This window comes from Scophthalmus maximus, chromosome 11 (genome assembly GCF_022379125.1).
Source record: "Scophthalmus maximus strain ysfricsl-2021 chromosome 11, ASM2237912v1, whole genome shotgun sequence".
Classification (NCBI taxonomy): Eukaryota; Metazoa; Chordata; class Actinopteri; order Pleuronectiformes; family Scophthalmidae; genus Scophthalmus; species Scophthalmus maximus.
Window position 1 is genome coordinate 24,587,501 of NC_061525.1, and position 17,500 is coordinate 24,605,000.

General features: G+C 46.6%; 2 protein-coding genes and 1 long non-coding RNA gene across 7 annotated transcripts in view; 1 reads left to right on the top strand and 2 right to left on the bottom strand.

Annotated features, from left to right (window-relative positions):
- Positions 1-12,477, bottom strand: part of LOC118296689 (latent-transforming growth factor beta-binding protein 4) — a 31,542-nt gene extending 19,065 nt beyond the window's left edge. For 3 of the 5 annotated variants that reach the window (XM_047335469.1, XM_047335468.1, XM_035621835.2), the window contains exons 1-14: positions 12,059-12,473; positions 7,012-7,272; positions 6,853-6,929; positions 6,496-6,666; positions 5,607-5,709; positions 4,688-4,747; positions 4,084-4,206; positions 2,815-2,991; positions 2,240-2,377; positions 1,738-2,100; positions 764-928; positions 436-567; positions 224-352; positions 5-118 (exon numbers count right to left, since the gene is read on the bottom strand). In XM_047335469.1, coding sequence (XP_047191425.1) covers positions 5-118; positions 224-352; positions 436-567; positions 764-928; positions 1,738-2,100; positions 2,240-2,377; positions 2,815-2,991; positions 4,084-4,206; positions 4,688-4,747; positions 5,607-5,709; positions 6,496-6,666; positions 6,853-6,929; positions 7,012-7,272; positions 12,059-12,371 — 2,326 coding nt within the window. In that variant the 5' untranslated portion in view covers positions 12,372-12,473. Of the gene's footprint in view, positions 1-4; positions 119-223; positions 353-435; positions 568-763; positions 929-1,737; positions 2,101-2,239; positions 2,378-2,814; positions 2,992-4,083; positions 4,207-4,687; positions 4,748-5,606; positions 5,710-6,495; positions 6,667-6,852; positions 6,930-7,011; positions 7,273-12,058 lie in introns of all 5 variants that reach the window. The other 2 variants (XM_047335467.1, XM_047335470.1) reach the window with 2 other exon arrangements.
- On the top strand, positions 1,998-2,698 carry LOC118298883. Its single transcript, XR_004789697.2, has 3 exons — positions 1,998-2,136; positions 2,232-2,448; positions 2,542-2,698. It is a non-coding gene; the product is annotated as an uncharacterized LOC118298883 (long non-coding RNA).
- A 2,201-nt stretch (positions 12,478-14,678) lies between the features above and the next one.
- LOC118298189 (latent-transforming growth factor beta-binding protein 2-like) overlaps positions 14,679-17,500 on the bottom strand; it is a 16,148-nt gene continuing 13,326 nt past the window's right edge. The window contains exons 4-5 of the mRNA XM_035621964.2: positions 16,408-16,631; positions 14,679-15,287 (exon numbers count right to left, since the gene is read on the bottom strand). Coding sequence (XP_035477857.2) covers positions 15,232-15,287; positions 16,408-16,631 — 280 coding nt within the window. The 3' untranslated portion in view covers positions 14,679-15,231. The remainder of the gene's footprint in view (positions 15,288-16,407; positions 16,632-17,500) is intronic.

Below are 17,500 nucleotides of genomic sequence, written 5' to 3' on the forward strand. Positions count from 1 at the left end.
TCACCTGTGCAGGTGTTGCCGATGAGCCTGTAACCGAGGCGACAGACACACCGGTAGCTGCCCGGCGTGTTGTCACAGCGACCGCTCCTGCAGGGGTTCAGCTGACACTCGTCCACGTCTGCGGGCGACAGAGAGCGAGACGCTGCGGTGACTGAGGCCGATGGTGTGAGTAAGAACAACAACAACAACAACAACAACAACAACAACAGGAAGTCAGCGTCACCTTGACAACCGGTCTGCTGGCTGCTGCTGCTCCTGTATCCAGACGGACACACACACCTGAAGCTTCCTACGGTGTTCACACACTCCCCCACTGAACACACACCTGGAGACTGCACACACTCATTCACATCTACACACACACACACACATTAGAAGACACACACGGTGATGGTATTTATTCCGTCTGTCCGAGCTTGTGTGTGTGCGTCTCACCTTGGCAGTGTGTGCGCTGAGAGTTGGGCTGGTATCCCTGATCACACACACACGTGTGTTTCCCACCTGGCTGATCCACACAGAGGCCACGCCCACACACACCTGGCCTGCTCTCACACACACCTCGCACTGCTGCAGACACACACACACACACACATAAATGAATCTCCTCTTTAAAGACATAAAACTTTCTACTCTAAGATATATATGTATATATATATATATATATATATATATGTATACACGTCTCGGGACCCTGGTGGTTTTGTCACGCTCTCACTTCCTGTGCCGTCTGCCGCAGCCGAGCTCCGGTTCTGCTGGTACTCACTCTGGACCCTGGCGGGTCGGGTCGTCGGTCTGTCCTGCGGAGGGGGCAGCACCTCGCTGGGTCTCGACCCGCCCTCAGGGCTCTGTGGCTGGGCCGGCGCAGGCAGGGAGTCCCCTCTCGCCGGCGCCTGGTCCGGTCGGGCCACCGAGATGGGACGGCCGCCCGCTGACGGCAGAGAACACAACGTTAAATACGCACAACATTGAAAACAACACGATGCGTCGTCCTGCAAGTACTAGTATTCAGAATATGAAACGATGTGAGGTTTTAATCTCTAAACTCTCTGAATGTCGAGTGGTTGTTTTCATTCTCAGTGTTAACTAGTTAATTACAGCAGGTGAACCTCAGGGATCGACGCCAGGCTCCTCTTATTCATTCTACACATTCATGATCTCAAGGCAAAGAAATGCAAATGATTGCAGATGACACTGTTGTACACACACACAAAAAGAAAATAAAGTAAACATGAAAGTGGTAAAAAAAATTTTTTTAAATAAATCTATATATATTTTAGACAAATTAGACAACAACTTTAAAGCTGCAGTGTGTAATATTCAGAAGAACGTATTCACAGAAATTGAATATATTGTCCATAACTCTGTTCATATAAGAGTTAAATATAGTTCATGAGGTGGACCGACCTCCGTGCGAGTCTCCATGTTTCTACGTCGTGTTGAATTAGTTGTTGAACTAAACGCTCCAGAACACGTCGCGTTCACGTTGAATTTTCAGACGCTGACGGAACCCGGAAATGGAATCAGCGGTGCGACACCATAAAGTGTCCCCTGTCGGTCGCTCTGTAGGTTGCAGTTTGCAACTTTACCACCAGATGGCGCCAGAAAATTACAAAAATTACATACTTGGGATTTAAATTGCTTCTCTTTCTTTTAACATCTGCAGGAGATTGTACTGAACCTTGGACAGGCAGTATGTTTGGTATGGTAACCCCGCCCCCCTCTCAAAGCTCCTGTTACCTTGACTCCCGGTGGACGGGGGCTGTGGTCTCGGTTGTGTAGTAAGCGACGGGGCAGACTCCGTCCTGCTCTGCTGGGTCCCAGGTCTGCCGGGAGTCTGGGGTTTGTCCTGGACGGTCGTGGTGCTGGTGGCGGCGGACTGTGGCGTCCTGGTGGAGGGCGAGCCGGTGGCCGGGCGGGTCTGAGGCTGAGACGGGTGCCGGGGTTGAGACGGAGGTGGACCGGGTCTGGTCTGGGCCCCGCTGGAACCAGCTGAGGAGGCAGAGCTCAGCGAAGTACTGGCTCCGCCTGCGGCCGGTCCAGAGGACGAGGGTTTCTGCTGAGGCCTGGAGGCTGCGATGGTACTGGATCCAGAATCAGCACCTGAGAGGAGACAAGTGGGTTCAGAGAAACACGGAGGTAAAAAAACAAACAGCTCATCGACGGATCAGACTTAAACAACAATGGTGTAACTTGACAGGTGGTGTTGCTGTGAATACGCGGCGTGTTTTCAGGTCGGTACCCTGGTTGTCCTGGTTGCCGTGGGTTACCAGCGGGGCCCCTCGGCCCCCCAGCCGTTCCTTGACCCTCTGGTTGAACTGCAGCGTCGAAGCGGAGTAGTGATACCCGGGACCAGCCGGACAGATCTCCTTAAAGGCCACTGCAGGAGGAGACACGCCGAGACCGACTGAAACACGACACTTCCTGCCGTCTTTTCACAATAAATGTTCTGTGAGTTGACCATGAAACAGACTTCACAAGTTTGATCCTCATATTTAAAAGATGAATCTGTGGTGGATATTGATTTTTGATCTGCATTTCCAGTCATGCTGCGTTCCATTACACCTCGGAACTTGAATCCCTGAGCCCGGAAGTCGGGGTGATGATTTTTTTCTGACCTCCCGAGTTGCAATTTCTGACTCGGAAGGTCGAAGTCCAGAGTTCTGAGATCCGATACGTTCGATACTTGAACGACTTCTGAGCTCCGAGGTATAATGGAACGCAGGGTGGCTATCGGCTGAGCTGTGGTCGTGAATATCGGCACCACGTTTCATCACCATCCAACCGTTTCCCGAGGGCGTCGACCTGGTGACCCACCTGAACCGAAGTACGGACACCTCTGGCAGTCGGGGCCCCAGGCTTTGCCGACTCGGCTGCAGCAGCAGATCTGTTTGGTGATGTTCCTGAGGATGGGCAGGGAGCAGGAGGACGGACCCCGACCGGAGCCCAGGACCCGGTGACACTGACCCTTCTCCTCTGAGATCACACTCTGGGCTGGGGGGGGGAGGTTATACATATATATATATATATATATATAGACATGCTGGAGAGAACCTTTGGAGCCTGAGGTGAAGGTGCAGCAGATGGGACATGGAGACGTTTCCGTCATGTGAGGTCCTTCTCATCACAATGATGTTTGTTCACGTGTTCATGTTTCTGATCACTTTGCTTCTCATGAGTTATTTGATGATATAAAAAGGAGCTGAGACGTCATGATTGACAGCTGACACTGACTGACACGATTGGTCGAGAACTGTCAGAATATTTTGGTGATCAAACGCCTGCAGACCGACTGTAGCTTGGTCCTACAATGAGACCACAGCACGAAGTCAAACCTGGAGCCCGTTCAAATTGGATAAAAACTGAATATTTTACACTTGACACATTTTATTTATGTCCAGACGCAAAGTGCTTTTGTTTCCGTGTGAACGAACATTTAAAAACCGTGGTTTTTATGCTGCACAAATCTTAATCTGACAAATCCAACAAGTCGTAGATATAAATGTCCAGTTCAGGAGAAAAAACACAGAGTGAGTGCACGCACACACACAAGCACACACACACACACACACACACACACACACACACAGATAAAACACACATGTCCACTGCGACAGAGACGAGACAGAATTATAAACAGCCGACTGAACCTGCGGCGGGTGTTTTGTCAGTATTAAAGGGACAGTAAGCGATTTTTGGAGAAAGCTTGTTTCTCTCTTTGTTGTTGTTGTGATGTCACAGCCCTGGCCAGGCCGCCACCTCCGGCACGGAAGTCCGACGCACGCACTACGAGGCCAAAAACGCGGAGTGGCAGCGCCGCCTGCTGGCACGTCTGTTAAGGCTTCGATGAGTGATGTATACAATCTGCTCTCGCAGTGCTGTGTGGTTCGGTCCACACCTTTTATTTGTCCGGCGCACACGGCGAACAGGCCGTAAGGAAATATTCATTGATTTTTTTACAAAACGTGCATTGGTTTAAAAACGCTTAGTGCCCAGTTCTGGAGTAACTGCGTTATTCCCAATGTCATTCCCAAAGCTGGCGGCAGCGCACGTGTGTGTGCATGTGTGTGTGTGTGTGTTACTTACAGATGCAGATTCCGTGTGTGGCGTCGAGGATGAACCCCGCCCTACACACACAGCTATAGCTCCCCCTGGTGTTCACACAGATCCCGTTCTCACACAGCCCCGGCTGGAGGCACTCATTCATGTCTACACACACACATTTACACATGATATACACATTAATATACACAGAGTGTGTACATGTGCACAGTGTACTCACTGGTGTAGTGTGTGTGTGTGTGTGTGTGTGTGTGTAAGAGTTGTTCCCAAATCAAATAATTTCGTTCAACATTCACCAGAAATGATGATATTATTATTCCAGCTGCGTGCGCCCGAGTCACGTGACACGGTTGATTACATCATCAGTCCGGACCGTGGCCAAGACGTCGACCGTTGGCGGTGAATCATCCAGACGCTGACGGAGCGCGTTGCCTTCGTGAATGCGAACATATGAAGTGTGTGAGCACGAAGAATTGAGACACGTCGTCCTTGTCTAGCCCCCGACGACACCGAGGCAGGAATCGAACCACCGACTGTGCGATCAAAACCTGCTTGTCTGTCTGTGACCTCTGACCTACCGTCTGTGTGTGTGTGTGTGTGTGTGTGTGTGTGTGTGTGTTACACTCACCGACACACTGCGTTCCGTTGGCTCGCTCAAAACCAGAGGGACAGCTGCTGTTGCTTTGACCTGATGATGATCAGTGATGGATTATTGTGGAGTTATTATTAACTTGCAAAGAAAACAACTACACACAACAATATTAGACAATTATTTTTATTTTTATTTATTTTAATAATCATTAGTTTTAAATGAAACACGGAGGTTTGTGGCTCATTCAACATTAGTTCAATGTTTAGACAAGATGCGGTTAAAGTTACAGTAAGTCTCCAAGAAATGAATGTGAGTCAATGTAACACAACTATGTGTGTGTGTGTGTGTGTGTGAGATGTCCGTGTGTGTGTGTGTGTGTTTGTGTGTGTGTGTGTGTGTGTGTGTGTGAGATGTCCGTGTGTGTGTGTGTGTGTGTGTGTTTGTGTGTGTGTGTTTGTGTGTGTGTGTGAGATGTCCGTGTGTGTGTGTGTGTGTGTGTGTGTGTGTGTGTGTGTGTGTGTGGTTTTTTAAGGTGTATTGCGTCATTCTTTCTGATTTGACAGACTGATGTGATGTTGTTGGACGCCAGCAAGTGAGCTAATACAAGTTCCTGTGTGTCTGTACACACGTGCAGATGTTAGCTCTGTGCGCGCACGTGTGTGTGAGTATGTGTGTGTGAGAGTGTGTGTGTGAGAGTGTGTGTGTGTGTGTGTGTGTGCGAGTGCATTAAAGGCCTACAGTCCCACAGAGCTGCATTCCTTTACTGTTAGTCAGCGCTCTACACCAACATGAAGGCATCATTACCGAGTGACTGTGTGTGTGCGTGTGTGTGATAATGTCAGATAGTTACATAAGCAGCTTCTAGTTGACTATTTCCAAAATATTTCAGTCATAAAGTTTCAGATTTTCATAGCGTGAAAGAGAGAAGTGTGTGTGTGTGTGTGTGTGTGTGTACCTGTATTTCCAGGACAGAGGACACAGTCGCTGATTCCCCAGCCCTTCCCGATCCCTCGGCAGCACATGTCCCTGCTCCTCAGTCCAGGCAGAGGAGAGCTGCACTACACACACACACACACACACACACACACACACACACACAATAAAAACTCAGAGCATCACCAGCGTGTTCACAGGACGTCACCGAGCGGCCCGGAGGCGTCTGTCGTGGTGAAACTACACATTTCTGAACTACAAAGGCTCAACTTCTAGGCGACTTCACCTCGTGAGTTCTTATTAGGTTGATTCATATTAAACATGGACGAGACGCTGAAACATATTTATTCATCACCGAAGTTGTGATAGAAATAAAAACATTAATAATCTATAAACTGAAAGTAAAAGGTTGTGACACAACTTCTGTCCTGACTCCCAGAATGTTGAGTGTAGTTGAAGATTTGTCCCTTTGTCCTAAATGTACAGGGACGGAGTGTTTCTATGGAGACAGACATTCAGTTTGATGACCACACAGAGTTCTCAGAGTCAAACACATCACTCTTTTGGGGTTTTTGCAGACACCATGCACTGACCACTTGTTGATCTGTGTAACCAACCAGAAATTTAAGTTCATACATTGCGCGTCACATTAAATATCGCTGCCGCAATGAATTGTGGGTCAGATAGGAAAGGAAGCATTGAAGCTCCTTTCCTAAGCACTTAGAGAAGCTGAACAGCTCTTTTCATGGTGCTGATGAAACACTTCACTCAGTCAATTCGACCGCAGCTTGTAAGTGGGGGTTATATATTGGCCGTGTTGAAGCCTCCGGCCTCTAGGAGGCGCTGTCAGGACTTCACAGAGCAGGTAAATCGTTTTCTATTAAAGTGAGTCGTCCCCCGCTGCTGCTCACCTGTCCGTCTTTGACCTCCCTGAAGCAGTACTTGAACCCGGAGTGCTCGGTGTATGTGCCGTCCCCCCTCACCGTCTGAGCCAGGACGCCCCCGCCTGGCGGGGCGGGAGCCCCCGCTGACCCCGAGGACGAGGAGGGGTGCGTCCGCAGGGTGGGGCTGAATCCAGACACCTGGATGTGAAGAGACAAACCATAAAGCGTCTGATTGATCAGAACATTCACAACGATTCTATAAATCATGAGGTTGAGTTATGACTTTAAATCCCCTCGCTGCGCTCTGAACGATGACATCATCACAACACGACGACCTTCAACACAATGATCGTCTGAAAATCACTTTGTGTAAAATGTTCTCACCTTCAGCACCTGGTGGATCTTCACGCTGGCCTCGGGTGGGTGTTGAACTCTGACCTTCACCATGGACGGACCTGGAGCTGCACACACACACACACACTGTGTTTCACCTCCTCCAATCAGAGTTCAGCTTCGCAGACGCGGACGGTAACAGAGACTCACCTCCGGACCTCGCCGCTTCCTGGTTCTGTCCCAGCGGCAGGAGGAACTCCGACCGGGTCAGCTCATCCTGATTGGCCGCGGAGACGAGTCCGGGCTTGAATATCTCATTGGTGGAGGACGGTGACGCTGCGGCGGCGGGGGCCGCGGCCTCAGGGGAGGTGACGGGGATCTGGCAGAACTTCCCGGTGAAGTTCGGTGAGCAGAGACATCGATCCTTCTGCAGACAGATGCCTCCGTTCTTACAGAGCAGAGGACAGAGGACTGCAGGAGAGGACACATATATAAAATCAGTTATTGATCGTCTTCATATACAGTCACTGATCGTCTTCATATACAGTCAGTGATCGTCTTTATATACAGTCACTGATCGTCTTCATATACAGTCAGTGATCGTCTTTATATACAGTCAGTGATCGTCTTCATATACAGTCAGTGATCGTCTTCATATACAGTCAGTGATCGTCAGTGATCGTCTTTATATACAGTCAGTGATCGTCTTTATATACAGTCACTGATCGTCTTCATATACAGTCAGTGATCGTCTTTATATACAGTCTCTGATCTTCTTTATATACAGTCAGTGATCGTCTTCATATACAGTCTCTGATCTTCTTTATATACAGTCAGTGATCGTCTTCATATACAGTCACTGATCGTCTTTATATACAGTCACTGATCGTCTTCATATACAGTCAGTGATCGTCTTTATATACAGTCAGTGATCGTCTTTATATACAGTCAGTGATCGTCTTCATATACAGTCACTGATCGTCTTTATATACAGTCAGTGATCGTCTTCATATACAGTCACTGATCGTCTTTATATACAGTCAGTGATCGTCTTCATATACAGTCAGTGATCGTCAGTGATCGTCTTTATATACAGTCAGTGATCGTCTTTATATACAGTCAGTGATCGTTTTCATATACAGTCAGTGATCGTCTTTATATACAGTCAGTGATCATCTTCATATACAGTCACTGATCGTCTTTATATACAGTCACTGATCATCTTCATATACAGTCAGTGATCGTCAGTGATCGTCTTTATATACAGTCACTGATCGTCTTTATATATGAAAAGATATTTCAGCTAGAAATTTAACTTAGAACTAACTCTGACTCCTGGTTGGTCGATTATGCACACATAAAAGTATCAGGCCAGTTATTAACACAAACACACACACACACTGGACAAAAAAAAGCTGCCGCCCTGTTGGGACGGAGGTGAAAGTGGACCGGGCGCCAACAGAACCAGCCAGCAGCTTCCTACTTCCTGTTTGAGCTCGCTCCACAGGAAGTGTGTGTATTGTTACCCAGAGTTCAGCTAATGAGCCGAGGAAGGAAACCTGTGTGTGTGTGTGTGTGTGTGTGTGTGTGTGTGTGTGTGTGTGTGATCTGTGTGTGTGTGTGTGTGTATGTGTGATCTGTGTGTATGTGTGTGTGTGTATGTGTGATCTGTATGTGTGATCTGTGTGTGTGTGTGTGTGTGTGTGTGATCTGTGTGTATGTGTGTGTGTGTGTGTGTGTGTGTGTGTGTGATCTGTGTGTGTGTGTGTGTATGTGTGATCTGTCTGTGTGTGTGTGTGTGTGTGTGTGTGTGTGATATGCCATCAGTCCTCTGTGTTTTTTTTCTTCTTTCCCTGGACTTCACAAACAAATTATTTCCCAAATATCCAGAAGATCTGCACCAGAGAGTTCAGGTTCGGTTCGGGTTCAGTTTGAGTTTGAGTTTGAAATTGGTTGGTTCTGGTTTGGTTCTGGTTTGGTATTGGTTGGTTCTGGTTTGGTTCTGGTTTGGTATTTGTTGGTTCTGGTTTGGTTCTGGTTTGGTATTGGTTGGTTCTGGTTTGGTTCTGGTTTGGTATTGGTTGGTTCTGGTTTGGTTCTGGTTTGGTATTTGTTGGTTCTGGTTTGGTTCTGGTTTGGTATTGGTCGGTTCTGGTTTGGTTCTGGTTTGGTATTGGTTGATTCTGGTTTGGTTCTGGTTTGGTATTGGTTGGTTCTGGTTTGGTATTTGTTGGTTCTGGTTTGGTTCTGGTTTGGTTCTGGTTTGGTATTGGTTGGTTCTGGTTTGGTTCTGGTCTGGTATTTGTTTGTTTCTGGTTTGGTTCTGGTTTGGTATTGGTTGGTTCTGGTTTGGTTCTGGTTTGGTATTGGTTGGTTCTGGTTTGGTATTGGTTGGTTCTGGTTTGGTTCTGGTTTGGTATTGGTTGGTTCCGGTTTGGTAATGGTTGGTTCTGGTTTGGTTCTGGTTTGGTTCTGGTTTGGTTCTGGTTTAGTATTGGTTGGTTCTGGTTTGGTTCTGGTTTGGTATTGGTTGGTTCTGGTTTGGTTCTGGTTTGGTATTGGTTGGTTCTGGTTTGGTTCTGGTCTGGTATTTGTTGGTTCTGGTTTGGTTCTGGTTTGTTATTGGTTGGTTCTGGTTTGGTTCTGGTTTGGTATTGGTTGGTTCTGGTTTGGTATTGGTTGGTTCTGGTTTGGTTCTGGTTTGGTATTGGTTGGTTCCGGTTTGGTTCTGGTTTGGTAATGGTTGGTTCTGGTTTGGTTCTGGTTTGGTTCTGGTTTGGTATTGGTTGGTTCTGGTTTGGTTCTGGTTTGGTATTGGTTGGTTCTGGTTTGGTTCTGGTTAGTTTGGTTTAGGTCTGGTTCTGGTTTGGTTGTGGTGGGTTGGGCTGCAGCAGCTCAGAACAGGAGCTGAACAGAAAGTTCAGATTCACCAGATGTTGAACAGACTCCAGATCTGATCCAAAACTGAAGACTCCTGAGGAAGTCTCCTGAGGAAGACTCCTGAGGAAGACACCTGAGGAAAGACTCCTGAGGAAGTCTCCTGAGGAAGTCTCCCGAAGAAGACTCCTGAGGAAAGACTCCTGAAGAAGACTCCTGAGGAAAGACTCCTGAGGAAGTCTCCTGAGGAAGTCTCCTGAGGAAGACTCCTGAGGAAAGACTCCTGAGGAAGTCTCCTGAGGAAGTCTCCTGAGGAAGACTCCTGAGGAAAGACTCCTGAGGAAGTCTCCTGAGGAAGACTCCTGAGGAAAGACTCCTGAGGAAGACTCCTGAGGAAGTCTCCCGAAGAAGACTCCTGAGGAAAGACTCCTGAAGAAGACTCCTGAGGAAGAAGCCTGAGGAAAGACTCCTGAGGAAGACTCCTGAGGAAGACTCCTGAAGAAGTCTCCTGAGGAAGACGCCTGAGGAAGACGCCTGAGGAAAGACTCCTGAGGAAGACTCCTGAAGAAGAGTCCTGAGGAAGACGCCTGAAGAAGTCTCCTGAGGAAGACTCCTGAGGAAGACTCCTGAAGAAGAGTCCTGAGGAAGACGCCTGAAGAAGTCTCCTGAGGAAAACTCCTGAGGAAGACTCCTGAAGAAGTCTCCTGAGGAAGACTCCTGAGGAAGACTCCTGAGGAAGACGCCTGAGGAAAGACTCCTGAAGAAGACTCCTGAAGAAGCCTCCTGAGGAAGACGCCTGAAGAAGACTCCTGAAGAAGTCTCCTGAGGAAGACTCCTGAGGAAGACGCCTGAAGAAGACTCCTGAAGAAGTCTCCTGAGGAAGACTCCAGAAGAAGACTCCAGAGGAAGAGTCCTGAAGAAGACTCCTGAAGAAGCCTCCTGAGGAAGACGCCTGAGGAAGACTCCTGAAGAAGACTCCTGAGGAAGACGCCTGAAGAAGTCTCCTGAGGAAGACGCCTGAAGAAGTCTCCTGAGGAAGACTCCTGAAGAAGACTCCTGAAGAAGACTCCTGAGGAAGACGCCTGAAGATGTCTCCTGAGGAAGACTCCTGAGGAAGACGCCTGAAGAAGACTCCTGAAGAAGACTCCTGAAGAAGACTCCTGAAGAAGACTCCTGAGGAAGACGCCTGAAGAAGACGCCTGAGGAAGACGCCTGAAGAAGTCTCCTGAGGAAGACTCCTGAAGAAGTCTCCTGAGGAAGACTCCTGAGGAAGACGCCTGAAGAAGACTCCTGAAGAAGACTCCTGAAGAAGACTCCTGAGGAAGACGCCTGAAGAAGTCTCCTGAGGAAGACTCCTGAAGAAGACTCCTGAGGAAGAGTCCTGAAGAAGACTCCTGAAGAAGACTCCTGAGGAAGACGCCTGAAGAAGTCTCCTGAAGAAGACTCCTGAAGAAGACTCCTGAAGAAGTCTCCTGAGGAAGACTCCTGAAGAAGACTCCTGAAGAAGACTCCTGAAGAAGACTCCTGAAGAAGACTCCTGAGGAAGACTCCTGAGGAAGACTCCTGAAGAAGACGCCTGAAGAAGACTCCTGAAGAAGACTCCTGAGGAAGACTCCTGAGGAAGACTCCTGAAGAAGACTCCTGCGTCACGTTCAGCGTCAGGACTCTGAGATTCTGAAGTGAAACCAGGTGTTAAGCTGTGAGAGATTTAACAAACGGACCTGGAGTCAGTTCAGTCTGCAACAACTATTCACTGGCTCCGCGTCAGAGAGTGAACTCTGCCAACCATCAAAGATCTGCAGCTGGAGCTGCTGCACACGTGACACATGTGACCTCACATGTTCAGATCAGATCCTCGGACGGGCAGCGGTGGTGGCGGTCGCATCATCGTCCTGCAGCTATGGGAGGAGGATTCTCTGTCTGCATCATCGTCCTGTTGTTCCTCTTGTTCCTGTTGTTCCTGTGGTTCCTTTGGTTCCTTTGGTTTGGTTGGTTTGCTTGTGGTTGTTCTGGCTGGTTCTGGCTGGTTCTGATTGGTTCTGGTTGGTTCTGGTTATTTGTTCGGTAAGTTTGGTTGGTTTGGTTCTGGTTAAAAGGGAACAATCTGTTTGGTTTCGGAAAGTCTTAAGTTCCAGAACCAAAACAAGCTAAACCTTGATATAACAGGCAAAGGTACAGGTCAGCATCTCTTGCAGTGCATCATGGGTAATGTAGTTTACTCAGGGCCACTTTGAACCCGATATTCAGACGGCGAGAAAAAAAGGTCACGGTGCAGGAGAGAGAGTGAAACTGTCGAAGTTGTGTTCGTCACATCGAGCACTGACGCGAACAAACTGTACACATCGGACGGTCAAAGGTCAAAGGTCAAAGGTGAACTTACAGACTCTGAAGCCCGGTCCGTGGGAGTCTTCTCTCCTTCCTCCTCCTCTTCCTCCCTCACGGTTGCTGCTGTACAGCGTGGTCACGTTGCCTCTCTCGCAGTAGTTGACACATCGGTCCTGGTCGCAGCGCACCTTGCAGATCGTGGGCGTGAACATCACCTGGATCCTCTCCACCCCTCCCCCGCCACCCCCTCCTCCTCCCCCGGTGACCGTCTGTCCGTCAGCTGGCAGAGGAGAGACGAAGAGGAAGAAGAGGAAGACGAGGAAGACGACGGTGACGGACAGAAAACCGTGGATCGGAGGCTGCAGCATGTCGACTGTTGCAGTCAGAGTTTCTCAGAGTGTTGCATCGTCCGAACTCCTGAAACCTCTGACTCTACCTCGCTCGCCCCCCCCTCACCTCCTCCCTCTCCCTCTCTCTCTCTCTCTCTCTCTCTCTCTCTCTCTCTCTCTCTGGGGTCGAGTGAAAACGAGTGTCGCAGGAAAAAAAAGGAAGGAACAAGACGAAGAAGAAGAAGAAAACCACCACACGCCCCCCCCTCTCTCTCTCTCTCACTCTCTGCTTTTCCCCTAAACACTCCTGAGTGTGAGCGAGCGAGCAACAGTTCCTGAGCAAGGAGAGAGAGAGAGAGAGAGAGAGAGGTAGAGAGATAATTGAAAGCAGTGTGCAGGACTGGGCTTGATTCCAAACTAAATGTTTAGCAGGGATCTGGTCCATCAGTCCACACTGAGAGAGAGAGAGAGAGAGTATGAGCATGAGTATATGAATGTCTCTCTCTCTTCTCTCTTTCTTTCGTTCTCCTGCTCTCTCTCTCTCTCTTCTGTTGTTGCCGTGTGTTCTGTTCCATCTCGGCTCAGTTTCCCAACAGGCTGCAGGACGTCGTCGCAGCGTGTCGGGCTGGTGACGCAACACGCTGCTGCTGCTGCTGCTGCAGCTGAAAGGAGTTTTATTTACTGTTCACGTTGTCAACGTTCACCTCCGACTCCGTACGAGTCAGTCGAGCTCCTGGTCAGTTCATCACGTAACAGTAACAGTTGAGAGAAGCTGCGTCACTTTGTGTGGATCGAGCATGAAGCTGTAGTCTGAGGTTCTGTACTGAAGTTCAGTGTCAATCACAAAACATGTAAAACACAACTGCAGTAGTACCACAAACATGTAAAATACATGTAAAACACTACTGCAGTAGTAGTAAAACATGTAAAATACATGTAAAACACTACTGCAGTAGTACTAAAACATGTAAAACACCACTGCAGCAGTACCACAAACATGTAAAATACATGTAAAACACTACTGCAGTAGTACTAAAACATGTAAAACACCACTGCAGCAGTACCACAAACATGTAAAATACATGTAAAACACTACTGCAGTAGTACTAAAACATGTAAAACACCACTGCAGCAGTACCACAAACATGTAAAATACATGTAAAACACTACTGCAGTAGTACTAAAACATGTAAAACACCACTGTAGTAGTACCACAAACATGTAAAATACATGTAAAACACTACTGCAGTAGTACTAAAACATGTAAAACACCACTGTAGTAGTACCACAAACATGTAAAATACATGTAAAACACTACTGCAGTAGTACTAAAACATGTAAAACACCACTGCAGCAGTACCACAAACATGTAAAATACATGTAAAACACTACTGCAGTAGTACCACAAACATGTAAAACACCACTGTAGTAGTACTAAAACATGTAAAACACCACTGCAGCAGTACCACAAACATGTAAAATACATGTAAAACACTACTGCAGTGGTACTAAAACATGTAAAACACCACTGCAGTAGTACCACAACCATGTAAAATACATGTAAAACACTACTGCAGTAGTACTAAAACATGTAAAACACCACTGCAGTAGTACCACAAACATGTAAAATACATGTAAAACACTACTGCAGTAGTACTAAAACATGTAAAACACCACTGCAGTAGCACTAAAACATGTAAAACACCACTGCAGTAGTACTAAAACATGTAAAATACATGTAAAACACCACTGCAGTAGTACTAAAACCTTTAAAATACATGTAAAACACTATTGCAGTAGTACTAAAACATGTAAAACACCACTGCAGTAGTACTAAAACATGTAAAATACATGTAAAACACCACTGCAGTAGTACCACAAACATGTAAAATACATGTAAAACACTACTGCAGTAGTACCAAAACATGCAAAACACCACTGCAGTAGTACTAAAACATGTAAAATACATGTAAAACACTACTGCAGTAGTATTAAAACATGTAAAACACCACTGCAGTAGTACTAAAATATGTAAAATACATGTAAAAGACCACTGCAGTAGTACCACAAACATGTAAAATACATGTAAAACACTACTGCAGTAGTACTAAAACATGCAAAACACCACTGCAGTAGTACTAAAACATGTAAAATACATGTAAAACATCACTGCAGTAGTACTAAAACCTTTAAAATACCACTGCAGTAGTACTAAAACATGTAAACGTGTGAAACACTACTACAGTAGTACTAAAACATGTAAAATACATGTAAAACACTACTGCAGTAGTACTAAACATGTAAAACACCACTGTAGTAGTACTTAAACATGTAAACGTGTGAAACACTACTGCAGTAGTACTAAAACATGTAAAATACATGTAAAACACTACTGCAGTAGTACTAAAACATGTAAAACACCACTGCAGGTTTGTATAACACCTCAGGAGAAGAAGTGAAACAATCGTCCGTGCACTTCGAGATACCACAGTACGGGGCCCTGCTCAGGGGCCCCAGCAGTGCTGAGGGCCGGGCTGCTTTTGGGGGAATAAAGGCTGGTTGTTCCTGCTGCTGTTTGTCTATGAGCTCATGTCCCGACACACACACACACACACACACACACACACACTACGTGTCAGCACATAACTACAACAATGATGTCATTCATGTCATGATTGATTCATCGTGAAATCAAACGGTCTCATGTCAGTCACACAGAGCTGCTTTCCTGGCCCCGCCTCTTTGTCCAGATCCGCACCAGAACATTTGACGGATTCTTTCTGGCTCCGTGTCTCAAGTGTGTTCGGCAACAGCAACATGGGTATCTGCATGATTCATGACATCATCAGCTGATCTCAGGTCTGATCTAGTCATCCCTTCATTCTCAGACGTCAATCACTCATCCATCAGTTTTCCACAGGAGGCCGACTGTTCTCAGGTCAGATCTCTGCACAGCTGGACAATAACAGGAAGTGTTTACTGTTCTGATCACAGCGATTGTGACTCGACTGTGAGACTGTATTAACACACACACACACACACACATTAGAAACCAGGCATTCCAGCTCCATTAAATCACCGTCAGCTTGTTTTTGGACCAAGATGGAAAAAGAAAAGAAAAACGTTCCAACAATGTAACGCCTGACAGACTCGACCCGCGTGCACAGTTTTATCTCGGCGTCGCTCTCGGGGCCACGATAGAAAACGGTGACACACGTGTTGTGGTATGTTTGTTTTAAATCCACCGTCGGCTCGAGGTGACGTGTCCAAACGCGACACGTCTGCCGTCACGTCTCCGACCCGACACACGTCACACTGAGGTCTGCTCCGAGTGCAACGGGACGCCCTCAGACATGTTTCGTCATAAACACGTGTCAACAACAAAAAACTTGTAATATTATAATTATGGACGTTATCTTACATTAAGTCAAGTGTCATGAGTCAAATTCAAACCTTTATAACTTCCAATATAGAACTACACTCACTTCCTCACAGGCTACAAACAGTTAGCTTATCAGCTAACTCCAAGGAAGCTAGTCAGAAGCTAGCAATTTGTTTGGTTACTTTACAAAACTGATTTATTCAAAATAATTTATTCAAACTCTACAATCAAATGTATCAGTGTTAAAGCGCAGAAAGAGTTTCTACGTTGAGTCACTGTGACACGCTGAACTGTGTGTTTGCTCTTAGCCGACGCAACTGTTACCTTGAAAACAGGATCACTTAGCCGACGGATGCTAACGTTAGCATGGTGGGCTACTTTAAAACGATCAAGCTGCAATCTGTGTTAAAAATATGAACTCAGATATGAAAACTTTGATGTGATTTACACTTTCTGCAGATGCTATTATCTCTGGTGTCACGAGTAAAGGTCAAACAATCCATTTAGAAATTCATAGAAAATATATATTTAGTTTTTTATAGATGCAGAACTCATACGTTATATTACAAAACATTTATATATACACACACACACACATTTATATATATTTATATATTTATATACACAACCTGACAAGCTCAAGGTTGTTCTCATAACTTGATCTATGAACGATGATAAGGGATGATAACTGACCTGTGGGTGTGGTGAGGTGGACGGTGTACTGGCCCTTCTGAGTGTGGAAACTCTTCCCACTGGTTTTCACCGATGAGGACGATGACGAGTTGGAAGAGGAGGCCGCGCTGACAAGTTTCTTCCTCTCCTTCTCTATGTGCTTCATCAGCAGGGCGGCCATCTTGTCCCCTCTTCCTCTCCTTGACAGAGTCTTCCTCAGCAGCACCGCCTGGGCCTCCCGCAGACTGTGCATCATGTACACACAAATAAATCATATGCAAAAAATATACATAAACATTATAGAGCCTGACCGATATGGAAGTTTGGGGTCAATACCAATATTAGGGAGACAACTTTCCAATACAGATATACAGACATACATTATATATATATAATGTATGTTATATATATATATATAATGTATTATATATATATATATATATATATATATATATATATATATATATATATATAAATATTCCTCTGGTGAAGGAAGCTCCAGTAGGAGAGAAGATAGGAAGCATGGAAACCTCTTTTCCTCAGCTCCTCCTCACTTCACTCAGTTTGGAACTTTTCCCAGGAAAAAAAAACCTCCACGACCTTCGACCTCTGACTCCGGGATTACGTGGATTGTCAACACTGACGAGACTTTGATCAAATCTGGTTTCTCACACTGACAAGAGCTCAAACTGTAAGAATCAGAGAAGAAGAAGAAGAAGAGGAGGAGGAGGGCGAGGAGGAGAAAACGCTTGGGGACGCGTTGACCTCTGCTGACCTCTGCTGACGTAGAAAGGTCAAACGTGCTTTTATATCGTCGTATTCGGACTTTGGTTTAACCTGGTTCAGGTCCAAAGGAGACCTGAACCACTGAGACAGAGTCTGAGTCCTGGTTCTGGTCCAAAGGAGACCTGAACCACTGAGACAGAGTCTGAGTCCTGGTTCAGAGTCTGAGTCCTGGTTCAGGTCCAAAGGAGACCTGAACCACTGAGACAGAGTCTGAGTCCTGGTTCTGGTCCAAAGGAGACCTGAACCACTGAGACAGAGTCTGAGTCCTGGTTCAGAGTCTGAGTCCTGGTTCAGGTCCAAAGGAGACCTGAACCACTGAGACAGAGTC